The 27,936-nt window shown below is 39.7% G+C and overlaps 1 protein-coding gene across 1 annotated transcript in view; it reads left to right on the forward strand.

Annotated features, from left to right (window-relative positions):
- The first annotated feature begins 8,090 nt into the window (after nt 1-8,090).
- The window catches only part of LOC117536668 (zinc finger MYM-type protein 4-like), a 28,965-nt gene continuing 9,119 nt past the window's right edge, over nt 8,091-27,936 (forward strand). The window contains exons 1-19 of the mRNA XM_034201625.1: nt 8,091-8,629; nt 9,358-9,946; nt 10,717-10,869; nt 14,362-14,444; nt 14,578-14,718; nt 15,157-15,395; nt 15,823-15,997; nt 20,487-20,690; nt 21,390-21,540; nt 21,637-21,752; nt 23,408-23,587; nt 24,016-24,166; nt 24,526-24,698; nt 24,777-24,921; nt 26,411-26,527; nt 26,639-26,670; nt 26,749-26,893; nt 27,433-27,545; nt 27,644-27,863. Coding sequence (XP_034057516.1) covers nt 8,597-8,629; nt 9,358-9,946; nt 10,717-10,869; nt 14,362-14,444; nt 14,578-14,718; nt 15,157-15,395; nt 15,823-15,997; nt 20,487-20,690; nt 21,390-21,540; nt 21,637-21,752; nt 23,408-23,587; nt 24,016-24,166; nt 24,526-24,698; nt 24,777-24,921; nt 26,411-26,527; nt 26,639-26,670; nt 26,749-26,893; nt 27,433-27,545; nt 27,644-27,863 — 3,160 coding nt within the window. The 5' untranslated portion in view covers nt 8,091-8,596. The remainder of the gene's footprint in view (nt 8,630-9,357; nt 9,947-10,716; nt 10,870-14,361; nt 14,445-14,577; nt 14,719-15,156; nt 15,396-15,822; nt 15,998-20,486; nt 20,691-21,389; nt 21,541-21,636; nt 21,753-23,407; nt 23,588-24,015; nt 24,167-24,525; nt 24,699-24,776; nt 24,922-26,410; nt 26,528-26,638; nt 26,671-26,748; nt 26,894-27,432; nt 27,546-27,643; nt 27,864-27,936) is intronic.

Below are 27,936 nucleotides of genomic sequence, written 5' to 3' on the forward strand. Positions count from 1 at the left end.
TGTATGAATGGTTCCATTATCAAAGTAGATTTTTCTTCGCTAGCCTAAATGTCACGATTTCACTGTCAAAGATTTGCCTTCCATGGAATCATTGGTCACATCATATCCCTCCAGAATATTCAAATCCTTTGTAGGTTACTGATGGGTAGTGACTTCGTATCCGATTCACAACACAGGCAGGTATCGGCACTCTGTTCCCTTTTCCAAGGAAACCTCTAGTCCAGATGGTGAATTGCCGATAAGCTGTTAGTCTGTAGAGGCTGAAATAAATAGGATACACCTATAAATACAAATCATTTAATGGTTACTGTAACAAGGTTGCATTTTTTTATTTAACAGACAAGAGTTTACAGAAATATGATGAGTGCAAGACAAATAAAATATAGTAGCTATCACAACCTAGTTGTTTCTATATAAAAAACCAAGAACTTAAATGATTATCAACAGTCTTGAGAGAGAGAGAATAAATAAAGAATTGTTGTGAGTTTTTTTCTACGGCTTTCCTTCTACCACACATATAACCAACCCTTTTCAAGGGCGACCAAACCGACACTACGTCTCACCATACACAACAAAATAATGCTCGGTCGTTACTTTCCAGTGGCGGGCGAAATGGTTGGCGGCCGAATTGGTCTATATTCCACCATTTCTACCCTAAATCTACTTTCCCCCCCCCAAAAAAAATGAGTTCACACCACCCCCAAGCCATCACACCCATACTATAACACCCAAATAAACAATTACACAGATGAGAACAAAAAAATTATATATTTTTAAATAGGGCCTACACTTACTCGCTATTTATTGGTCGTTCGAGGGTTGCTGCACGCACGTCTCGTAGCGATACCATTGCGATCGCCAACATATCATTCTCGATGGAAACCATCGGGAACAGTTGGTGTTCCATGATACACTGGAGATTATTCCCGTCTGAATTGAGCATGTGGTCGATACCAATTTCCCTACAACATCTACGTTCATTTTCCGATGGCATCACCACACAATTGTTACATGTACACCAATCTGTGTTGTCCATTCGTCCCGGGTTTTGAGCAACATCTTCTTCCTCTGAGACCGAGTCGGTACTGGAACTGGTGGTATCCCACTCGGCGAGTTCAGAACCGTCGGTACTTTCGGTGGATTCCGGATCTGCCACTCTAGTATTCGACCGAATCGGTTCATAAGCATAGGCCATGGGATTCCTGGTAACTGTAGATGCTTCCACATCAATGTCATCTCCCGACGAATAGTCAAATTCATCGTTCAAAACGTCGATCTCATTGCAAAATTCCTCCGTCGCTGCCATATCTGCCACGTTGTGTTGACTTCCGGTATGGATACCCGGAGCGAGGACCCACACAGTGACGTCACCATTTGGGACTCCCCTAATGGCAGCGGCCTGGTCCCGGAATTCCCCACCCGGCCGGCGGATAATTAATTTTCTTTTGGCGAGTAATATCATATACAATAAATATTACGATCAATATCCATTGTAGAATGAATAAACTACCGGAATATTATAGCTGTAATGGTGTTTCCTTTCCCCTTTAAGGTTTGTGGAGGATGAGCTCATAATCTCAAAAATCTTAATTTGTAACTAAATTGCGAGATTTAAGTGGTTGTAAAAAGTAATATTTCCATCAGAGATCTAGGCTAGTGGAGTTAAAGTAGAAAGTTGCATTAAAATAAAAGACTCCAGTGAAGTATAAATACCTCTAAATTGTACTTAAGCATAGTAATTGAGTAATTATTATTATTATATTTATTATTATCATCATTATAATGATTATAATAACTTAAGTTAAGTTTTTTCTCAGCTCCTGCTGTTTTCCCTTTCTTACTCACATGTTTGAATGTATGAATGTTTCACTTGGTTACTTATTGTCAACATACACTGAACAAAAATATAAACGCAACACTTTTGTTTTTGCTCCCATTTTTCATGAGATGAACTCAAAGATCTAAAACATTTTCTATATACACAAAATAACCATTTCTCTCAAATATTGTTCACAAATCTGAAAAAATCTGTGATAGTGAGCACTTCTCCTTTGCCGAGATAATCCATCCCACCTCACAGGTGTGGCATATCAAGATGCTGATTAGACAGCATGATTATTGCACAATAAAAGGCCACTCTGAAACGTGCAGTTTTGCTTTATTTTGGGGGTCTGGGGGGGTCCCAAAACCAGTCAGTATCTGGTGTGAGGGGTAGGATTAGGGTTAGGGTTAGGGTTAGGGTAATGTTGTGAATTGAGTGGCCTGTGTTCGTCATCCATAACATACGCCTGCCCATACCACAACCCCACCACCACCATGGGCCACTCAATTCACAACATTACCCTAACCCTAACCCTAACCCTAACCCTACCCCTAACCCTAATCCTACCCCTCACACCAGATACTGACTGGATTTCGGACACCCCCAGACCCCCCCAATAAAGCAAAACTGCACGTTTCAGAGTGGCCTTTTATTGTGGCCAGCCTAAGGCACACCTGTGCAATAATCATGCTGTCTAATCAGCATCTTGATATGCCACACCTGTGAGGTGGGATGGATTATCTCGGCAAAGGAGAAGTGCTCACTATCACAGATTTTTTCAGATTTGTGAACAATATTTGAGAGAAATGGTTATTTTGTGTATATAGAAAATGTTTTAGATCTTTGAGTTCATCTCATGAAAAATGGGAGCAAAAACAAAAGTGTTGCATTTATATTTTTGTTCAGTGTATATATGTGCATTGTGCAATGTGTTCAATAAATAACATTAAAGATCAAATGCAAAGCTTCCAAATATGCTACATTTTTATAGAAATGTTGTTTTTAAGATTGATCCAAAACTCGACCCAAAGCCGTCTGAATTTCTGACATGTAATTCCCAGCAGCCTCCGCGCGCGTGACGTAATAGAGAGGCGAAGTCACGCCCATCTACTTCCGGTCCATGGGACCCCGGAAGCGAACAATTATACATTGAATTCAATGGAGAGAGAAAACGTATCTTTTGATCCCGTTTGAATTGTGCCACGAACTACACATATGATGTTTGTCAATCTTAAACAATCATTTCCATGTCAAAAAAGTCACATTTTGTCGTAAAACTGTTGAAATATAAGACTATGAAAAATACGCGACTACAAAGACTACAAATCCCAAATCCCATTCTGGGTCTCGTAAGTGATGTCACAGGCGATAATGCTCCAAGTGGTTGGTTCACTTTTACAAGATGCCTGTGTGCTTTGTACCAGGTTGTAATCACAAAAGTGATCATACCACTTGCTCGTTCTATCGCTTCCCGTCTGATGAAAGGACCAGGAGTCGCTGGATCAGACATATCAGGTAATATCATAGGTAATATACATGTTGTCCATGGAACATAGTCAAGTTAGCTACCTAGCTAGTAGCGACGAGTAGCGAGCACGTTAGTTAGCATTACATTACTTAGCCTTGTCATTTTTAGTAGCCTTACCATGAAGTTATTATTTTATTACATGAAGTAAACCAAAATGTTAAACAGTAACCAAACATGATGGTAAGTATTTCGTGAAACTTTTGAAGAGTAGCCTACTGCGCCCTCCACCGGGTGCTAAGGAAGCAGTTCAGGGAGAGTCGAAAGCAGGCATGGAGCTTTGCATGACATTCTTCTGGACGTGTTTCATTGTGATGACAGTGAGGGTGAGTCAATCTGTTTGTTGGAAAGACAGTCGTTGTGTGCTTACTGAGAGAAAATTGTTAGAAGAGATAATTATTCAAAGTGTTGTTACTGACCTTTTTCTCTTTTATTTTCTTTACCTCACCTGTAACTGCTGAGACGTTGAGGAACATGCACACTGACCTGCTCTGGCAACCTGATTTCCACTGTACGTAATAGTATTTGGTTATGGTATATTATTTATATACATCAAAGGCACAATGCACCCCCCAGAGACACACATGTATTGAGTGTGATATTTTGCATAGGTCATGTGAAATCATCTTTACACACTAGAAAACTGTAGGAGCGGCAACTTGTTTTGAAATTGAATTTTTCATATCCGATAATAAAGTTGATCTGTTTTCTTTATTATTCTCTCTTCCCAGCTCCATCCATCACCATTCTCTGTTCCTGCAGGTCCTGCTTGCTAATCAATGCTCATATTTTTTTACACAATTACAAATAAAGTCATTGTATTGTATGACATGAAGTTGTGCTTCATTCGGAGTCAATAATAAATTCATTCTGCCTTCAACTGCACAATGATTGTGGACTGCACCGACATCCATGTAGCTGCCCCCCAGTAAGATGAACCAAGCAAAGAGGGTCCCCATCATGCCCAAGGACATCCAGCTGGCCCGCCGCATCCGCGAAGAGAGGGCTTAGACTGACCCGAGACCAGCACACCCAAACACAACGGCTCTTTTAAGAGCCACCTACAGTTTCAAAGAGTTGCAATCCTACGTTATTATAATGATTAAACTGGTTCATGTATCACTTAGTTTACTGAACCGTGATGAATGAAATAAATTAGTGAGGTAGTGGTTTACTGAAGTTACAAAGACATTAATATATGAGTAACAGGTCAGTGTAAACACAAGCTTCTGTCAATTATGGATCATAATTAAACTATTTATATAAAAATATGTAATAAAGTTCTAAAACAAGTATTCGGTATATTCCTTGATAGCTTTTGGAGAAGTTTGTTTTTAAGTTTACTAAAATCTATCGTTTCAACTGTTTCACTTTATAAAAAGGGAACAGGTGAGTAGAGCATCATTGAGTTTCTTATTCTGTCAGTAAATTATCCAAATGAATGTTTTTCATTATTTTAGTCAACCCTAAACAAATTGATTGTACCTTTTAATAATGACCTTACATGGTCGGCAAAGTTAAATTAACTTCAGAAAATCAAATCTGTTCTGAGAAAAAACTAATAAATGTTTAAAGATAGGAACTTGCCATCCCACTGAAAAACAGTCCGTAGAGATTTAAAGGCGTAGTTGTAGTTCAGTCCAACGTTTCATTTGGATTCATTTGACAACAGTCAACTATTTTCATAAAAAAAACAATATATTTTTCAAAGTCAACTTTATTGTCAATCTTACTCAGTTTGTGTTTATAGACAGAGATCAAAAAGACGTTTAAATAAAATTATACAATTTACAGATATGTATACAAATATATATATCCTATATACACCATCATGTATAATGATGGTGTATGATGTAGAAGGAAGTGTGGTAGATAACAAGTAAATATAGAGTTACATACAGATCCATGTTACAGCAAAATATGGAATAACTAAGAAGCACGCAGTATAATAATAATTACATGCAACAATTAAATAACTGCTCAGCATCTCCACCACAATCCCAATCTGCTGTGTCCTGTTTTCCTCTCCTCTGCATAACACAGAACCAACTAACTCCCCTTTCGTGTATGTACAGCTCTCAACATGCCCAGACTTGTAGTGATGTTCACCTCGTTTTATACTTTTCGCCTCATTCTGAAAGAAACAGGTGAAATTTGCTAACGTGACGGCCGTCTTTGTGATGGTGAGGCGTTTTGTGCGAGACCAGAGACCTGTAATTCACTGAGCGGTTTCACACAAAAAAATGTGTAACTTCACAGTTTTACGACACATTTTTTTTTTTTTGACTTGTAAAATGTTCTTTTAAATTGACAAACATCATATGTGTCATTCGTGGCACAATTCAAACGGGATCAAAAGATAACCTTTCTCTCTCCATTGACTTCAATGTATAATTTCCCGCTTCCAGGGTCCCATATGGCTCTCCGAAGGGGAGGGACTTCGCCTCTCTATAGTGGCCAAACACTAGGGGTGGGCGATACCACAAAATCTGGATTCGATCCGATACCAAGTATTTCATGGCCAGTATCGCCGATACCGATATCGATACTTTTTTTTAATGAAAAGCGTCTTATGTACTTTCATATAGGGGAGAGCTGCATGACATGATTTTTGAGCTGAAATCATCAAAAATAGACTAAATCTGAATTCATTTTCATGAATAAAGACAGGACACTTTTTATAGACAAATACACGTTTTGCTTTTGCAAATTTAAAGTGCAAACATGAAAAATAACAATACAAAGTGGCCAAAGTAGCGAACTGTCTTCTTGCACACATCACAGTTCACTAAGTTTTAATTGCCAGTTGTGAAATTGCTCCACACAACGCTGCTCTTTCTCTCAGCCATCATGCGCGTGTGTGTGTTGCACTCGCGAGTCGCTGGCTGCTGCTGTCCTGCCCTGCTGGCTGCTGTCAGTCAGCTTGATAATCGGCGTTCAGGCAGGGAGCCTCGAGGAGAAGAGGACAGCAGTGGAGAGAGAAGAAAAGAGCATATACTTGTGTTCGTCTGCACATAGTTTTTTGAAGAAATTGACGAGTAGAGGAGACGAGAAAAAAAGTATAACAGTATCGATCCTATTGGCTCTAGTATCGATATTTTGAAACGTAACGTAATATCGGAAGTATCGATATTTTGGGATCGATCCGCCCACCCCTACCAAACAGTCTCTGGACCAAATATCCCGACTCGGCAGTCTCGGTCACATGTTTTTCGAAAATAAAACTGAATTAACATGGGTTATTGTTGTGCTTTTTGTTGTACGAACGGTGCGGGATCTGGGAGAGTTTTACATGCATTTCCCAAAGACCAAATCATCCGCAAAAAATGGATTTTTTTAGTGAATCGTGTTGGATGGCAACCGACAAAATGGAGCAAGTTGTGTTCTGACCACTTCGCGTGTGATGCATACGACGTTGATCCTGCTATCATGAAGTCTGTTGGTGGAGAAGCATTAATAGCACGTCGGAGGCTGAAACCCGGAGCCGTCCCCTCCATATTTCAGCACAAGAAACCACTGAAAGAACGAAAGAGCCGGGCGATGCAGAAACGCCAAAGAATTGAGGTAAACAACTTTTGATTAGAATTCAAAGCGCACGGAGCGCAGCAGATAACGCAGATAACGGAATTGCAGTTTTATTGCTTATAGAGGTGGGCACCGTTAGATTCTGTGTCTTTACGATCATAAACAATGTGTTGGATGTGGAGCTAGGATAAGTAATAAGGGCGCTAGGAGTGATTTCGGTGCAGTAAAGGTTAACATTTTTCGCTCGGGGCTAATTCACTGTTAGCATTGTAGTTTATCTGCAGCTCATTCATCGCTCCTCCACTCATAACGGAAAAGTGTGAATAATATGCATTATGATAGGGATTAAATCCACTATTATTCCTCCTGGCCCAATTAAAAATTTCCCCCGCGCAATTAAAAGTGACTGTGAGCACTTAGAAAACCCAACATTCTTCTAACCACTTCATTAGGCCTATGCATCAAAAAAGCCCTCCGCCATGCTTTCATTTCTTTCAGCCGAGTGGGTGCTTATAGAGGTGGGCACCGTTAGATTCTGTGTCTTTACGATCATAAACAATCTGTTGGATGTGGAGCTAGGATAAGTAATAAGGGAGCTAGGAGTGATTTCGGTGCAGTAATAGGTTAGCATTTTTCGCTCGGGGCTAATTCAGAGTCTCACTGTTAGCATTGTGTTTGGTTGTGATGGTTCCCAAATTACCCAGTGGTGAGTCCGCCTGGACTTTATTTTTCTAAACCTCTCTAAAAAGGTCAAACGTCACTTGTTTTGCATCAATCTTGATACAGGGTACTTATTATATGTTATAGTTTGGATTCCTAAAGCTTTTAGACTATAGTCTATTCAGAATCAGACATGATAACGAAACTAAGTTGTACTATCGGCGGAAGCAGCTGTGAGCGATAAGCCAAGGTTTGTTTGTTTGGCCACTGTGACGTCACGCGACGCCATCTTGCGGAGGAGCGGCTGAGAAAATAAATCGTCGGACTTGGTGTTGGGGGTTGAACAAAATAAATATTGCGCATTGCCAGACGCATATTATCTCCGATTTTAATACTGCAATATCTTAGATAGTGTTGTATCTATATGATTTCGATTTTACTGGCAATTATAAAAAAATATATAAAATCATGATGCTTCCCACTCCGGTACAGTAGGTGGCTGTATGCCCCTAAACTTTGAGCTGCAGTCTGAGTCTACCATTAAACCTCAAAGAAGAAGCAAAACACTGCAACGTGATAGACTGGATGCAACATATGTACTAAGAGATCATATTAAAAGTATTTTATGGTTGCAGAGTTTATGTAAACCACATTTTTAAACGCAGATACTCGCATATTTAGTTGCAAAACTCAAATTTTGGAGCAAACATGGCGGCTACGGAAACCGGGGATGGACACCCACCGCTCACTACCAATCAATTCTCGTATGCCAAGAAGCTGGCGCGCGAATACGCGGCACGTTGTTCCGGCTGTATACATTATATACATCCTCATAACGTTGCTGTATGAAGACATTAATACAACATAACACAACTAGAAAAGTTATTTCATTAGCAAAGCGGTTAGTTATTGAGCTACTATAAGGCTAGCTCACTGTGGAGGACTACGGCAGAAACGTGTGCAGACGTGCAGACTTGTAAAGCAAGCTAGATTAGCTTAGCGACTGGTGAGCTAGTTTTTCTCTTGTTTGCAGTTCATGTATTTAGTCAACACATCATCGCAACATGGCCACATCCAAGGAAGCGTCTCAGAAGGAGGTAATAACACCGCTGTTGTTGTCTGAACAGCTCTGCAGCAGTGATGCTAGCTGTGTTTACATTGCATTTGCAGCAACAAGCTAACTGTGTTGTCGTGTTTGATGCACGGTTAACACACGGCTGACTGGGCGTGCTAATGCCAGGTTACATTTCTAAAACACGAGTTCTATAATAACTATATTTGTTATGCATGCATTTGGATATAATATCTGCAACCGTAGTACACTGGTTGTGTTATCAGCTAGTCGGTATATTTACTTTTTTCTTTCACTTTTTCCTTTTTTATACATATATTGACAATACAACTTTATGAATGAAGCACATTTCATACAGTGTGTAGTTCAACAAGTTTTACATTAAACTGAAGATAAGAGGGAATAAATGAAAACATGCAAAGTTGAGAAGTTCAAACATTGCACTATAAAAACAAGCAATCCAGTGCATAACAAAAGAGAGGCAGCAAATAGCAAGAACAGATATGATAAGGACAATATAATAAAAACAGATGTGATAAAAGCAAACATTTTTGAGAAGGACCTTTTTAATAACAAAAACATTGACAAAAGAAAAGTATCATTGTTTTAAATGGAGGACAAGAACATTTGATTATCTGATAAACACTTCTGATTGATAATTTCTAAGTAATTACGCAACATTCTATACTGATTTGTGTATGACTTATTTTCAATAGCATTGCACATAATGGGAGGTTTTTGTTTCTTTCACAGGTAACAGACGGAGAGTCTATGGAGGCTGTTTCAGAGCCAGGATTTTCTGCAGATGTTGGAGAACCACAGCTTGTTCACACAGCTTCTCAAAGACTCTCTGAACATGGAGAGGAAGATACCTTTGTTGCTGCTCAAAAAGAAATAGAAAGTAAAGAAATTGATCATAAAGAGACTTTATCCACTGAAGAGACAGTCAGCACAGTTATGGTTCACGGTGTTGGGTCAAATAGCACATCAGAGACTGAGAAAGAAGAAGAAGGTACTCAGGTGAAAACCGAGGAAGAGTTTGAGTTGAGCTCAGAGGAAAATCCTGCAGGACCTGATATGAGCAAGGATACACATATGCCCAATACTGTTGAGAAGATAACAAACTTAAACATGGAAACAGACATGGACACTACAAAGGACAAAGGCACTCAGCAGGGGTCACCTGGCAGTAGATCCAGGGTTCCTAAAGCAGAGGACCTCGATGAGATGATGGACATTGGTACAGTAGATCAGGGGGAACAGGAAGCTCAGATGAAAGAGGAGCAAGAGAATCATTTAATGGAGGAGGACTGCAGCCATTCACCTGCCATTTTTAATACAGGTAAAGTTAAGCAGAGTACACTCTTTCATCAAGTTTAATGAAATTTGGCAATTTTTTGTCTCCATAATCCTGCTGACAGATATACACACCTTACTTCTTTGTAAGTACAAACGAGAGCTAGAGGAGAGTGGTAAATCAGTTTTGTCACCAGTGCCAGGTTCAGCCACAAAATGTAAACAAATTCTATGATGCATGACTTCCATTTTTCAGCACCTCCCAGCTTCTGATTGATGAAGTTGTTGGACCTTTTGTAGCGAAAGTTCCCAGGAGTGGAATTAAGTGAAAAGGGTGATCACATTGTTTTCAGTGCTGCTTATTAAATACTTTATACATTCTTATTTATCGTCAAAACATTTTGAAACATAGCAGCATCTTTCTGAGAAGGTAAACAAAGCACTTTATATCAAAACCAACCTGCACTAAATATTAATATCAATAAAATGTGCACAATATGCAGACAGGACTTTCACCACAGTGTTACCTGCATATATGCATGTAATGTGTATATATGTAACCTTTATACATATCTGTATATACTGTATGTCCATTCACCTTTTTTCTATTTATATTCATACTATTAATACATATATTTTATTTGTTCTTATGTTATTCTTATTATTCCATGTGTACTATCTGTGTTTCTGTCTTATTCTGTTGCTTCTATAACACCAGAATTTCCCCTACGGAGATCAATAAAAGCCCTTTTTATCTTATCTTATATCATCCAACTAATTTCGTTTTTTTTTTAAAATGTTCCCTCACATCCTCAGTGTTATGTAACAGTAATGCTGTTGAGGAGGAAGTTGATGTGAAACCCCCCGTACTGCCCCAACCAGACGAGGAGCAGGTGGAGGACGTGAAAGTGGCTTTAGATATGCTGAGGTCCAGCTCGTCTCCACCTCCCGAAGCCACGACAAGTACGGGTAAGTGTCCTCAGGCCCTTTCTCATTTCACTAATTTCCCCTCCTCGACTCCTCGGTCCTCCGATAGTGACCCGGAAATGGATTTCAGCGCGCCATGTTCTAGGACATCTAATTTCTCTAAATGCACATCGAGGACTGAGGGTCGAGGAGCTATAATCGAAGATACACTGATGGGTCCTCTTTGGATCATCCGCGGATGTATTTCCGGCAACAGTGATGTTTAAAAGAGTCGTGTGGCACACGGCCGGACTTATCTCAGCCAAGGACAGCTCTGCATGCATCCCCTGGATATTATTTTATTAACTGCTTTAATCGCGAAGCGATGTTTCCAGTGAGAACAGCTGTGAGGTCCGTGGCGAAAGCAGAGCAGTGTGTATAATATAGGGATGCTCCGATCGCCAATTTTGGGGCCGATCGCCGGAATCAGTATCGGCCGATGCCGATCCGATCGAGTGGGCGGGGCCTATGGGGATCTTCCATTTAAAGTGATGTTTAAAACTCAGTTAATGGGGCTCATTCACTGGCGCTTCCACAAACAACAACCAACATAATTATTACATTCAAATGAAGTACATTATTCAAGTTTACATTCACTTTGGAGAATAACACAGGAGAAATGAGCGGAAGCGCTCTCTTTTCCTCTCTCCCCCTCTCTCTCTCCTGACAGCCTGTCAGTATCTCATGCAGCTCACTGATCCAGTAATGAGTGACCCGACAGTGAAGAATAAATATATGTATAACTAGTTTAGCTAGTTCCAGAGGTAGATAAAATAGCTAAGTGTGTTAGGTCTAACTCTTGGTGTGTGTTTCGCTCCGCTCACCGGTCCGTCACAGCGGGTGGAGCTGCAGGATTTCTGCTTCACACACGTTGCATACCGCTATTTTATTGTCTTTTTCGGACACCTTAAAATACTGCCAGACTCGTGAAGCCATTTTTGCGAGCTTGTTTTGCCGCGCACAGAGAAAAAAATGTATTTTACGTCATGCGATCGGCTCTCGCGATAGGCATTTTTAGAGAGCACCGATCGATCGGCAGAGAGTGAGTATCGGCCGATATCGATCGGTGGCCGATCGATCGGAGCATCCCTAGTATAATATATATCACTCAGTATAACAGTATAACAGGCCTACATTACTCTCTTTATTTGTATGCTTTAGTTTAGTAGATATCTACAAACAGAGTCGATATTTTTCTCCTTTCTCCTCGGTTCCCCTCCTCAGTCCTCCGCTCGCATCTCCTGTGGGCGGGACTAAGTCTCGAGGATAGGAGTCGAGGAGGGGAGTTAGAGAAATGAGAAAGGGCCTCAGAGCATGTGGTTTGGGGTAAAATGAAGTGCATTCATGATTTAAAGGAAGGCTCCAGTCATTAGATATTTTTTTTAAAACTTCAGTATTTAGTGAAACATTATGTTTAAACCATACCCTGAAGAAATCAGCGATGTTCCCCGGTAAATAATGATTTCATAGCTCTTTTTTGATCAAAACCTGTATATTCCGTCAGGCAGCTGCCATTTTGGCCATTTTCAGTAGTCACATGATCCGAAAAACTAGGTCGTGACGTCACATGGCGGAGTATTTGAGTTCGGACTCATCAGCCGAGGAAGAAGTTTAGAAAAATAAAGTCCAGGCGGACTTACTTTGAATTATCACTATAGGTATTCATTCCATCCAAATACAACTGTAAAAAAAATAAAAAACATACTCTGTTATCCTCTTAGGCCCCACAGACCCGGTTCCGGGGCCCAAATCGCGTCATTTGCAGGAAACAACGTCTAAGGAACCTTAATATTTTATAAACTATGAATATTTTATATCCATATAACGGGAAAAAAACTAATTTAACTGATCTTTTTTCATTTTTTTCTTTAAAAAAAAACACACAATGCTAACAGTGAGCCTCTGAATTAGCCCCGAGCGAAAAATGCTAACCTATTACTGCTCCGAAAATCACTCCTAGCTCCCTTATTACTTATCCTAGCTGCACATCCAACACATCGTTTATGATCGTAAAGACACAGAATCTAACGGTGCCCACCTCAACACTGAAAGATACAAACTCGCGACGTTATCAACAAAAACGTACATCAAAACAAGTGACGCTAGGTACTAACATGCGCTAGGCTAACATGGCTTACCTTGGTCTTTGTCTGGTCTAAACTGGTCTTCAATGGCATTAAAACGATAAAAACGATGATGTAGTTAATCCATAGGTTAATATCCAATGTGACTGTGTCCCCTTTGAAATGTTCTGATAATCTATAAGCAATAAAACTGCAATTCCGTTATCTGCTGTCCGCTTTGTGCTCTGTGCGCTCTGGGTCCTGCAATTCCTGCTTCCTTACGTAGTAAACAATAAGTAAAGTCTGCTGAGTAATGTGCTTACGCTGGCTGGCATTGGCAGTGCACTGCATCCCCATTAAGTAATGGGTGATTAATAAATCCCATTTTATGTTTCATCATACTCTCAGAGTAGTCGTCCGGAAACTTGAAATGTTCGCTGCATACATGCGCCTGTGGATCTTTCGGTTCGGGCCGAGCACATTTCGCTAGCCACTGGCTCCGAACGTACTTCCTGGATGGAACCGAGCATTCCGTGGATTGTTCCTATCCGAATTGTGGCAATGTTTCGCGATACAATGAGGCATATTTCTATAGAATTGTGAGAGTAACTAGAGTAAACAACATGAACAAAGCACATCCGTCAATTTGTCCTCGACACCAAACGCATAGTTCACGTCACTTCCGGTAAAATAAGTCATGTGACTCGTCAAAATGGCGCCGCCCACAGGGTTGATGTTATTTCGGTAATTAATCAGTTTAAAATCACTGATAACGTCATCGGATAAAAAAAAAAAAAGACTAGCAGAGACTGGTCTGTTTTATCGGATGATAATTATTTAAAAATGCGTGTCATGAGCATTCCCTCCCTTTAACGTATACAATTCTCATCACACTTGCAGGCTTTTACCAACCAGTGAAGTTTTCAATGTCCCTTGAAACTTTTAAAATGGTTGATGTCCACCAGCTTTTGGCGACTGCACTGCTCATCTTTTAATGCTGAGATGAACACTGTTGTAGTCAAAATAACATTGTTTAAAAAAAATTACAGATTAACTAAAGCTTTCATAATAATGTAGTCGAATAAAAAAAGTACAATATTTTTCTCTGCAATGTATTGGGGTAGATGTATGAAGTAGCAATAAAGCCAATAACCTCAAGTATTTACCTCCAGTCAATTACCTCAAAATGTTACTTAATTACAGGTCATAAGCATTCCACAAATAAAATATAACTAGCATCTTGATGCTTCCTTACATCCTCTTGTCCAGTTGTGTTTTCATTTTGATTTTGGTTCAATCACATACTTCATGATTTTGTCTTTCATTTGTGTGTCACTGTTGCAATGAATGGATTATTGTATTTTCTATATGACTTAATTTGCAAACGTATTCACATATTTAACAAATCAACATGTCGCTTATGTTCCTGTAGGAAGGGACATATCCTCACCAGCGACTGAAGTGAACGGGATAAAAGTCGTTAACCTGCTGATACCAAGATTAGACACTGTAAGAGTAAGTAAGACAATCCACTTAAATGTGTATATGAAAACCAGTCCATAGAAACACATTGGATGTCATCTTACCATGGATGTTTAAAACAACAACAACAACAACAATCATTTTCTTTTTTGTTCCCCTATTGCAGGAAAATGCTGCTAACCAGCCAATCAGGTCGTCTCCCTCACCACCTCTGGTCAAGGTGAAGGATGAGCCCATAGATGAAGATTATGATCAAGCTCTGATATCTTCCACTGCAAACGTGAAAGATGAGCCCAATATTGCAAAGGTAGGTCACAAGCCCTCTGATGGCAGTTTAATGTCTTAGTCTCATGGTCATAACAACAATTTTACTATGTCTGATCAAGTTTTATTTACTATGAATGTTAATCTTGTAACATAACGGCCATATTAGGTGAAAAAAAAGCACAGCAATAATCTGACACTCTTGCCCTAAGATTTTAATCACCTGTGTGGATATTTGGATCCCTGTGCCAACTCTAAAAATGCTAAAGTTGAGTTTGATTAACAGGTACATTTTAAACGTCTCAAAATAAAACAAATAACCTTTCTACATTTTTTTTGATACCCCCATTAGACAAAGAAAAGTGAGCGCATTTCTAGTCCTCGTATATATAAAATTACCCCCACTTTTTCAAATGGAATACCCGAAAAAAGTCAAATCCAGACTACGACTGAATACTTTTTCCTGTTCTGTTATTGACAGGAGGACCTGAGGATCGGATCGGTCTTCTCTGTGACCCCAGCTGCTGAAGCTCAATTGCTGCCCGTCGTCAACCCCTCCTCCCTGCACATGTCCTGCTCCAACTGCAAGTCGAGCCTGATCAAAGGACAGACAGCTTTCCAGAGGAAGGGCTCCCCCGCCCTCTTCTGCTCCACCTCTTGCCTCACCACGTCGCTCCCCGCAGCCAAAGGAGTCACTAAGGTCTGCCACGACTGCCAAAAGTGAGTTAGACAGAAAACAGTAACATCTTTCAAAACTAACGACACTTTGACACAATTAATATTAAGGGGACTCCAGGTTATCATGGTAAAATATTTTTAGCAATTGATATCACCTTAAAACGTCCACAGTTGGTTAATTACAGTAAGACAATCACTTTTTGTTTCTCAAGCTTTCTGAAATATTATATTTAAATGTGCAAATAAGGTATTATCTAAAGCTTTGATTCAATTTTGGTGAATTGAAGAGGAAACCTTAAATCAAAAGTAGACAATGCTAAAGCTAATTGCGTTTGTTGGATTTGTTCTTTTCACTAGTGTGATGGAAGACATGTTATGAATCTTAAAAATAAACATGTGCTTATTTTGTGAAAGATCATGACCCAAATAAACTATAACTGAATGTGTATCTCTTATTGTTTTGACCCAGGTTGATATTTCGGCCTCAGGACATCATCCTGGCTCCAGATGCTAGTGGCAGCGTGAAAGAATTCTGCAGTCAGAACTGCCTGACCAGCTTCAACTTCAAGCAAGACGCCATCAAAAAATCATCTCAACCCAAATTAACCCCGTCACTCTGCAGCATGTGCAGCAGATACTGCATCGTAAGTCAAACACAACAGTGCTCATACTCAATATTATTTTAATTATCTATTGATCTGTTGTTTATTTGCCTGATTAACATATGAATAGTTTGGTCTATAAAAGGTCAAAAAGAGTGACGAATCAGCATTGTAGTGTTCAAGAACAAGTGTCTTGTTTTGTACATTTGTAAAGAATACTGAAATGATTCATGTATTATCAAAATGGTTGCTGATGTGTGTGTTTGTGTCCAACCCCTGTTGCTGGTCAAAATGTTACAAAAAACAGTTTAACATTTTGTAAGAAAAGAAAAGGTTGCTGATTTATTTTCTGCTTATATTAGCTTTAAAGTGCTTATATTAGCTTTAAAATTAATTGAATGTTTAACATCAATATTATTATCTTTCCTTCCTTACATTACGATTATTTTCACAAATAATAATTAACCCAGATATAATATTTTATTTTTAAAGTAAGGTTATTATAAACATTGTGCAACTTTTAGAGAGTAAATCAATCTTTGTTTGATTTACAGCATTAAGCCTCAAAAGTCATCTGATATTTGATTATCGAACAATCTTGAAAAAATATTTCTAACAAATACAATTTTGAATCCTGCAATTTCAGCTTTAACCCTCTAACACCCAGCGCCACCATTTGGTAGTGCACATATTGTGTCTTGATATCTTATTGAACAAGTTTAACTCCATCTGATTCGGCCATCTCTACCATTTGGTTGACATGTTATGCACAAAACAACCTCTAGATATCACTGTGGTTCGAACAGAATGCCCTTCAGCTAGCTTCCAATGGGCGCTTTCACACCGCAGTACTTTTCTCACAAAGGTTCATGAGAATTCTTTAGTTCTCATGAACTAAGTACAGATCGCGTTCACACCGGAGTAAGTCCCTGGGGGAGGATTAGGCAAATGAAGCCGCTGATGTCACTTCTTCTTCTTCTGCTTTGGGTTTACTGGCAGGCCCAAACAACTTCACGGCGTATACTGCCACCCGAAGCCCCCGGAGTTGGGGACTGGCTTCAGTAGAAGCTGCTGGGACTCCCAGCAGCTACTGAAGCCTTCCGAGTAAATCGCCAGAACACCGACACCTCCTCATCTCCACCGCTCCCATGTTTTTTTTTGTGTTGCCATAAGTTAGTCTCTCTGCGTTTGTGCGCTTGCTAATAATGCTAATACGAGGATAATAAAATGGCGGCTTCACAAAACTTACGGGGCGTGGTTTGCAATCCGCCCAGCCAATCAGAAATAGGAACCTTTTTCTCCCACGAAAGTCCCTGCTTTTCGGGACGGAAAAAAGGGTAAAAAGGTTCTCATGAACTAATTTTTGTCCCGGATTTTTTTGGTGTGAACGCAACATATCGGAACTAAAGTGGGAAAAGTGTGAAAGCGCCTACTGAGAAAGTTGGCATGCTAAAAATCACTCCTGAAGAAATCACTCTTTTTGGTCAACTTTTGTAAGGTAAGCATATCATTTGATATATTTTAGTGTCAGAGCACATACTGAACAGAATTAGACAACTTAATGCACAAACAAAGTTTTAACAAGGGTGTAATTATTTTTTTGAAAATATGCTCAACCAACCGGTCGAATTGGCCTTTTATTGTAAAACTAGCAATATGACTTTTTCAGAGTTTCAGAGATGTTTTCCAAATATGGTGAATAAATAGCTAGATTCATGGTAATATTACTAAATCTAGTACTGCGTTATGAGTGTCGGAGTGAAATAGTAATAATAATTTATAAGCACCTTTCATGCATGAAATGCAGCCCAAAGTGCTTTACAAATGTAGCTAAACTTACAGTAAAGAGCTGAACTGAGCTCACCTTGTTGTATATCGTTTTTTGTTTGATGTGCATTTATAGCTAAGGCCTTATAGAACAATATCTAACATTCAATAATGTTCCATCTTATTGTTTGTAATGACAGGGGTAAACTTATTTCTAGTATTATAATAGTACATGGTTTGTAATTGAGATTTTCTTTCCATTTTATAATTGATAGATGGACGCTAAACGCTTTTATGGAACAAAGCCCCGCAATCTTCTGGCTCTGATACCAGAGAATCCCCAAGAATCTGACGCAGAGAATCTCAGTGATGATGATAATGAAATAGATGATCCAGACGATCTGCCCACTCTCGAAGAAGTGTGTCCTTTTGAATCTGATGATGCGGAAGCCTCCACAAGCACATCTTCAGCACCACCTCCCCGGAAGAAGAGAAGAAGGAAAAACACCCTCAAAGTAATTTCCATGGAGGAGCTAGAGGAGATCCCTGGCCCACAAAAAGGCACTGAGAGAATCTGGAAGAAGGAAGACATTGAGCAATTCCAGGTTCCTGATTCAAGGTTTGAACCCCCAGATGAAGTAAAGACACCCTTTCAGTACTTCAAAACAATCTTCACTGACCAGATGATAGAACATATCACTCACCATACCAACCTCTACTCTGCCCAGGAGTTGGGAGACCCGATCAAGACGAGCTGTGAAGAGATAGAAGATTTCCTGGCAATACTACTCTTCATGGGTGTTTTCCACTTCCCAGCCATAGAAGACTACTGGCACGGAGCGTCACGTTTCAACTTGATTGCTGATATCATGTTGAGGAACAGATTTCAACAGTTACGCAGGTTTATTCATTTTAGTGATAATCAGCAGTTCAATGACAGCCCAGACCGATTCTTCAAAATCCGTCCACTCTTCGAGATGCTTCGTAAGCAGTGTCTCAAGATCCCTTCCACCTACAAGCAGAGTGTGGATGAGGTCATGGTGGCATGTAAGGGCACAAGGGCTGGCAATCTCCGCCAGTATATCGCCAACAAGCCAGACAAGTGGGGCTTCAAACTGTTCTGCCGGGCCAGTTCCTCTGGGATCATTCATGACATGCTTCTCTATCAAGGGGCGTCCACGTTTTTCAACGTTGGCCTAAGTGAGCAGGAGCAGAAGCTACTTCTAGGGGCGAAAGTGGTGACAACGCTGTGCAAAACCATAGAACTGCCACGGCTTTCAATCGTCTTCTGTGATGACTACTTCACCAGTTTCAACTTGATCCAGAACCTGCACTCAGGACTGGGTATCAAGTGCATCGGCAATGTCCGACAAAACCGCAACGGTAGAGCTCCCTTGATGACAGACAAAGAGCTGATGAAGAAAGGGCGTGGAGCTTTTGATTACAGATCTTCTGAAGGGGTCGTCGCAATCAAATGGTTTGACAACAAATGCGTCAACCTTCTAAGCAATGCCTGTGGGGTCGAGCCTGTTTCGACTGTCAAGCGGTGGAGCCAAGAGGCCAAGGCAAAGATTCCCATCACATGCCCCTCAGTCATTCCTGCCTATAATGAGCATATGGGCGGGATTGATCTTTCCGACATGTTGGTCCACCTATACAAGACCCCAGCCAAGGCAAGGCGATGGTACTTTCCACTGTTCGGATACATGCTTGACCTATCCGTCTCAAATTCCTGGCTGGTCTACAAGAGGGACTGTGGCCTGCTGAACAAGAAACCCATGCCTCTCAAAAGGTTTCGCCTGGAGGTCGCCCACAGTTTGAAGCAAGTCAATAAGCCAGCCAAAGTCGGAAGACCCCCCTCCTCACCACCACCCATGTCTCAAAATAAATACTACACCCAGACTGCTCAACAACCACCACCAGATGTGCGTTATGACAACTGTGGACATTGGCCACTTCACAGTGAGATGCGGGGCCGGTGCAAGGTCTGTCCAAAGGGAGTGTCCAGATGGAAATGTGGGAAATGCATGGTTTTTCTGTGCTTGAACGCTAGCCAGCAATGCTTTGTAGTATACCACAAAAAATGGTAATGAATCTAATGCCCCAAAAATATAATTTGTGCTGTTGCACACAGATGAGCAAGTTAGGCCAACACAGGATATATACATTTGCTGTTAGGCCAGTTGTTTATTGTTAGGCCAATTCAGCATATACTGTAAAATGAGCAAGTCTTTTTTTATTATGAAAAACACTTTTTCCATGATTATAATATATTTGTATGAATATATCTGGTTGTATGTATTGCTCATCTTCCATAAAAGAAAAAAATGTGTTTGTGTTTTATTTGAGTTTGATGCATACAAATACTGAACTGTATATGATGCACTTTTACCATAGAAGGCCAGCTCAACCAGTTGGTAGAGGCTCATAAAAATAAAACTGTGTGGTCAATAAAAAAATAAAAAATGGTTTGTGGTTATTTGTGTCCCATTTGATAAAGAAATAATTTTTCTATAGCTTTTTTCTTGGTCTGGCAAAAAAAGCCAGCGTTTTGTTATAAATCAATAAAAAAATCCTGGAATTTCAGTATTAAATACAAAGAAAATGTGGCATCTTCAGTTTTAAATTAGATTCGAAAAAACCTGCATTGTTTAATGTTACACAAGTAGTACAGAGAACTGCTGACCCTGTAACCTACACTTTCTGTAGTGACAGGATTATTTTCTGAAATAACATCCACTGTTCTTTGTCCTCCCTCCTGCAGAGCAAACATGAGGTGATCCTGAGCGGTGCTGTCCACAAGCTCTGCAGCGACGCCTGCTTCAACCGTTTCCGGAAAGTAAACAAACTTTCCATGGCTGGCTGCGAAAACTGCGGCTCCTACTGCCTCAAGAAATCGCTCATGCTGAAGCTGAAGGACAGCCACAAAACTTTGTGCAATGCAGAGTGTCTGGCCAAGTACAAAGAGGTATGAATATGACATTCAGGGTCAGACTGGTGCAGAATATGGCAAGGAGGTCATAAAACTGATTATTCAACAATGTATTGCTAATCATTTGTGGTGTCAAATGATAACAAAAATTGATGTGTAAATATGTGAGAACGGATTTAAACAGTTTACTTAATCACGCTACAGTTTGCTTACCGTACTAAGGCTACATACATTAACTAAGTGAAACATTTACTACTTTTATTTAGCAGATTTTGTAGTTATAAACAAATGTGGTTCTTTCACTACTTGCAAGAGGTGAATTCCAGAAACCCTCATTATGAGATAAACAACACATTTAAACATTACAGCATGGCTAAAGTGTGCCAAATATATAGATACCCTCTAAACAATAGAGCACATTTACCAACTATATGAGAACAACACCCGGGGCTCCATGTTTTTCTTGAATTCTTGTTACCGTCAATAGTGAATTGCTTCATTAAAACATTTTTATATTTTTTTCTGTATCATAGAATATTATGCAATAACCTTTTATTAGAAGAGTCACTGGACAAAACAAGACAGTCTGTGCTTATGTTCAGTATGATCTACAGATGGTTTGATCCGTACAGTTTGAGTATCAAAGTTGAGGCCTGGCAGATTTAAACATGTACTTGACACAAAGCAAAAGATTGTTAAAAGTCCTCAAATATCTGTCTTGTCATTTCATAACAGAACACTAAGACCAACCAGCCCTGCGTGATGTGTAACACTACCCGGCTGATGGGAGAAATGATTCACAACAAGAACAGTGACAACTCAGTGAGCCTGTACTGCAGCAGCAGCTGTGTGATGGCTTTCAAGGTCCAGTCCGTCAGTGCATCAGGTACAAGAAGTTTACAAGACAGATTTACTACCTCGCTCTTGGCTGCTTTGATGTTTTGAAATATTTGTAATACTCTTTCCTTCTCTTTTTTTGTAGGTGCTCGGGTGAGTTGTGATAATTGTGGGAAAAACACAGTTCCCGCCTACCACCTGGCCATGTCAGATACCTCCATCAGGAACTTCTGCACTCTGCCTTGTGTTATGGCTTTTCAGGTAATGAGGTTTACTTCTTAAATCACACTCTTGATTATTGTTTACATAGTAAATACAAATTTAGAGCAGGGCAATATATCAATATTGTATCGATATTGTGATATTAGATACATAAGGTAAGAAATCGTCTTGGATTTCTGATGTTGTTATATAATAAGGTTCTTTTCAAGGCTGTATAACAGAGATGTCATCTTCTGAATGTTCCTGTTCTTGCGGTTCAATTTTTTGCATATACGCATTTAGCCAATATATCCACACAACTAATGGTTATTATCACTACATACAATTCTTATCCTTTGTTGAAAATGTGTAGTTAGCTGTTTTGCTCATTAATTACTCTGCCTAGAAACTCTACATCAGGGGTATTCAACTAAAATTCAACGAGGTCCAGTTAGAGAAAATCTCCCCATGCAAAGGTCCGGAACATCAACATGTCTAACTTGCTTTATGAATTAGTGTGATATATATTGAAGTAGCTGCAGCTTTATCAACGTCTGCATGTAATCAACAACTGACTGCCAATCAAATAAAGAAAGTACAATTCAAAAACAACTATTTATTGTCAATTAACTTTGAACTATACAGATATACAGTAAATACGTGTAATGTTCCTCTCGGCCTGCATTTAAAAATAAAATAGAGAAAATAAATAAAATAGCTTTTGAAAATATGTGCATCTTAAAAGTGCTTAATTTTAGATAAATAAAATAAAGTGTAGCAGCAGCTTGAGTTTCCCTTTTTCTTTGTTAACCGTTTCACATCATGACTTAACAGTTTCAGACGATTATAGAACAATATCAGTCTTTACACATCATAACAATTGAACAGTTTTAAAGTTTCTCTTTCTTTCCCTCTTATATTGCAGTCCCTCACTCACTTTGTTTTAATTCAGTGCGAGAATTGAGCTGGAGCTTGTCCTGCTAGGAGTTTAAATCTGGGCTGAAATGGTGTCAGGGCCATTCTCATACACACATGCAGGTGCTCATTGGTTAGCCTCGGTTAGCCTGCCCTGGAACCATATTTAGTTTTAATTTGGATCCTGGTGGACTGATCATATTGGGCTCTGAGACTGCTTATTTTTTGTGAGCTCAGTTCTGACTTGAGAGGGAATGTTTGGTCAAACACTTTGTGTTTTGTCTCATAGTGGCGTTTTGGCACTTTTAATGAGCGCCACGGTCTCTGAACAAATGAGACACACTGGCTCTGTGCTCCCAGTGGGCAGGATGAAAATGAATGAGTCCACTCAGGGTTAAAAGCTCTGTTCTCACTGTCCACTTTCCTCTTCTTGGAGAGCGCCATGTGTAATTATTTGTCTCTGTCTGTCTGCCGCTAACACACCTGTTCACTCTCCTCTCCGTCTTCTCTCCCTGTATCGCTAATTATTCTCTCACTCACTTTCCTCTCTGCCGCGCTCTCATCTCTTCTTCTGTGTTTCTCTCCCTGTATCGCTCACTCGTCTCTTTCGCCCCCTGTCGGCGGCGGTTAAAATAGAATCGCCCCGTCAAAATTGAAATCCCCTATTAATGTATTGATTATAGGTCCGGGTCCGTATAGGTTGGCGTCTGGGTCTGGATCCGGACCGCGGTCCGCCTGTTGCCGACCCCTGCTCTACATGAATGAATTTTCACTCTTGTTTATTGTTTTCTGTGCCATAGGAAAAGTTCAAGAAGTCCCAGACACAGGTGAATATTTTTACCAAGTTGCCCGTCGGATCACCCCAAATCCAGATCACCTCCGCCCAAAATCAGCAAGAAATCCCCAAAGCACCACTGAAACTGAACTGCTTCCAGTGTGCCCGCAACATACAATCTCTACCTGAAGTCATCCAGATCAAGGTAACAAGGCTTTTTTTGTCAAGGAACCACATTTCTCCACTTTGAAGGTTGGATGAATCTCATCACACCGCAGAAGCTGGCGGTAAACAGGAAATGCAACACGTTAGTGAGAAGATGTAACAGTATTAATCATGGACAAATCCCACATCTGTAGATTTAATTGAATTCCAAGTATGTTGTTTTCTTGTAAATAGGCCCAATCCCTCTTGGGATTTTGGACTAAAGTATTTCCTTTTTGCTAAAACCGATAATTTGAACTGCCTGTAAAATACACAAAGTGTGGTGTTGTATGGTTTATCCAACATTGCAATCTTTTCATCATAATCCTGAAGAATTTGAAAAAAGTAAAAATGTGTATCTTATCCTTGAGAGTTGAGAACTTGATGTACATACTGACATGCCTAATGTTAATACCTCTGTGTGTGCAGGACCAAATGGTTTTCGTGTGCAGCATTGATTGTGCTCACGAGTTCAAGAAAGACAACAACGTGACGAGCCTGTGTGAATACTGTAAGATCGAAAAGATCACCAGAGACGCTAAGAGGATAGACAACAGAGACTGCTACTTCTGCAGCGACGGTAACCAGACAGATGGAAATATATACATACTAAAAATTGCAATAACTGTCTGAAACGATTTTTTTTACATACTCAGATTAAACTCTAGAATTGTAAACACTGACACAGTGGCACCAGACATGGCAACAATATGGAATCTTTCAGGAAACTTAAACTGGGGAGAAGCTTTTTTTATATATATGTATATGACAATTCTTTTTACATTCTACAGTCAAAAATATTATAATAGTATTTGGATAATTTAATTTCCTGATGACGATAAAAAACTCATTCAAAGAATATAATTATGTACAAGTTGTGTTGTATATGTTTAAAGAACACACTTGATCTGATAAAGCCTCCCTTCTCCTTCCTCCCAGGATGTAAGCTCCTCTTCAGACACGACCAGACTAAAAGCTGGGGGAAGCACTGTAACTCCTGCGCCTACTGCTACAGTGTGTCCAAGGAGCTGGTGACGGCTCAGTACGGAGGCTCCACCGAGGAGTTCTGCTCTGACGAGTGCCGCTCCAAATACACTATGCTCTTCTGCCACGTAAGCAATGCAGCTTTTAAAATCATAGGTGGAAGAAAAAAAATGGATCTAAATGTTTATTCACTGTTTCTCTCTCAGGTTGCAAAGTGTGACACCTGTGGCCGCAAAGGGAAACTGAAGCAGAGTCTTCCCATGCTGGGAGAGGTCAAACACTTCTGTGATCTGATCTGTCAGCTGCAGTTCTGCTGTGATAAAGTGGCCACGCAGGGAGAAATCGTCAAAGGTGTGGAATTATTTTCCTCTAATTATGTTTTTTTAACATACAGTATTGTCCCCTCATTTGAAAACAAATATGTGACCCGCTCTATCGAAATCAGTCGGAAGTCGCAACGGCTCATTTCAGAATAAACGTGGATTTGCGTAAAAAACTATTCGGGTGTTTTGTTTGATTTTAAATAAACAAAGTCTTGGCTTTCAGAATATGAAACTTTTATTTCCAAAATCACACAATAAATACATGTTTGAAGCTTGTAAAGGGACGAAGACAGGCACCTCTCATTCGCAATCTGCTCTTCCGCAGCGCCGCCCCCCCTCCCTCCGGCTGACATTATGAATGTACGCGTATAGTAATCATAAATAACACGGCAGGGTCCGTTACAGTTTGTTTTCATCTGATTTCAATTAAACAACGTCTTGGCTTTCAGAATATTAAACTTGTTTCGGCAAATTCAGGTGATAAATACAACTTTGAAGCTGGTAACGGCATAATTACAAGCAGAGAACGGAGTAACTTGATGTCACAGCAGGCATAACAACAGCTGGTGTTTCTCGTGAGGGTTTTCCCCGGGAAACACACACAAACACAAAATTACACACACACACACACACGTATATACACACACCCACACTCGCGAGCTCCCCCCAGACCAGTAATCCAAACGAAAATATCTTCCCTCCGTAGTATTTTGATAATTTGCTCCGCTAATAATCAATCAGATCGATGGATCAGAGAAGAGAAAACGTTGAAGGCCTTTTTCTCAAAATGATGACTCGGTGACAGTCATTATATAATGTGACATATTTTGCTTAATATTTGGAGTACAACAACAATCCTGATATCATTAGAAAGCTAGGAATCTCCTCTTTCCAGCAGTGTATACAACTCAAAATGTGTCTTCGGGTCAATGCGACTGATTTCGATAGAGCAGGTCACATATTGATCTGATGTCCTTAGAGGAAAAAATGCCCACGTAAAAAAAAAAAAGGTTACAGTATTATTACATAAATTATTCCTGACACAATTAAAACATTTTATTCTTTTTTATTTTAATTGAATAATGATGAATTTTAATAATTTTCTGTGTACTAAATCCTATGTCGCAGTCTGTCAATATTTAGTAACATTGATGGTTCTGCATTTTAATTTTTTAATTGGGCAACCAAAACATTTGAATCTATTTGGCGGCCATTATAAACTATTTTCAGCTGGTGGAAAATAGTCAAAACTACAACTTTGAAACCCTATTCTAGATTTAAAACCTGTTAAAATTGAATTTGTGTTTTTTATGCTGTTTTGGCTGTCAAAAATAGTAGTGTTAGTAGGTTTAATTAGGCACATTTTTGTTCTGTATTTTGGCTACACAATAACAATACTTTTTATAGGATTGGAATTTGAAACAAATTAAATAAAAGCATGCGCAAATTAATAAAAATGTTATGAATTCTATTGGCTATATATCCCACTGACTCCCTTTTGTGTTTTCCTACTTCAGGTACAGCGGAGGCCACACCCGTCATCGCCAGCGTCATCTCACTTGCAGGACCTCCAACAGAGGAATTAAACGTTTCCTACAGAACTGTCCAGACAAGTACACAACACACAAACACAGGTATTTATGAACTATATTCAAACCTATAAGAAAAAAAACATGCTGTTTCCTCATTCGATTATTTTCCAGTGTTGAATGTGATGGTTTCTTACTCTGTCATTGTCTCAACAGGCACATCCTGTCATCCCAAGAGCTTTGGAAATGTAAGTTGTTGTATCTTATAAGTATTTTGAAGTGTTTTTATTCTGGAGTTGTTACTATTTATGTACTTCCTCCTTCAGTTTGGTGTTCAGACGGATACAGTGAACGTTCCTTCTCCTTCCCGCCCAAAAATCCTGAAGAACAAGGCCGTGCTCTGCAGACCGCTGGTGCAGAACAAAGCGATTTCCTGTAAGACGCAGACAGTCGATGTTGAAGCACAAACGGGTAAATACCAAACGTTGTTCCTATTGTAACGACATATCTGCTCCATAGTCAAACAAATAGACTATACACCAATGTCATTGCTGGTTTTTGTATGTAATGTTTGATAATCATGTCTGAATACGTAATAACAGTAGCAGACCTTGAGTTGGAAAACTTGAAGTTGTTTATGAATGTTTCTACAAATGCTTTAAGTCTCTGCAAGCATATACTTTATTACAAATCAGTATTTTAATAAAATTAAAATCTTAATTAGAGACTGTTCTCCTGCAGAAGGCGCCAACTGGTAAATCTTAAAAAAAACATATTATCCATTTCGATTTTCTGTTTGTGTGTGTGTATTGGTTTATACATCTTTGTCTTTACATACCCCTACAAATATTAAGCAGTGTTGTTTTGTACTTAATAGCCTACAATAAAATCCTTATTTCCTGATTAGCACAACTTTTGAAGGCGCTGGCCCGAAACTTCTTTATTGACCTATCCCTTCTAATTTTGATTTTACAACTCTGACATTGTCTTTATTTTCCCCCTCTCTACAGACGACATCTTTCCTAAAATCCTGATCGTTCCCGTCCCAGTGCCGGTGTATATTCCTGTACCCATGAATATGTACAGCCAGTTTACCCCCCAACCTATGGGGCTGCCATTTCCAGTATGTCAAATTCATTTAAAATAATTATTAAAAAGTAGGTGTATGCCATCCTCCTTACAGCCCCTCACACTCTGTTACTTCCTTCCTGCCTGCCCTAGGTGCCGGTACCCATGTTCCTGCCTGTGACAATGGACAGCGCTGAACGCATCTTAGAAACCATCCAGGAGATAAAGCAAAAGATCCCGTCCGACCCCTTCGAGGCAGAGCTCATCCTCATGGCCGAGATGGTGGCAGAACAACATGAGAACAGCAACAAGGAGGAGAGACCAAAGGAGAAGGTGGCGGGAAAAGACAGACAACAAGTAACTGCTCCAGATGGTAAGAGAGAACATTTTGAGGTTTTAGTTCAGTAGGAAACATGAAAAGAAAGAATGGCATTAGGGAACTCGGA

This window comes from Gymnodraco acuticeps, unplaced genomic scaffold (assembly GCF_902827175.1).
Source record: "Gymnodraco acuticeps unplaced genomic scaffold, fGymAcu1.1, whole genome shotgun sequence".
Lineage (NCBI taxonomy): Eukaryota > Metazoa > Chordata > Actinopteri > Perciformes > Bathydraconidae > Gymnodraco > Gymnodraco acuticeps.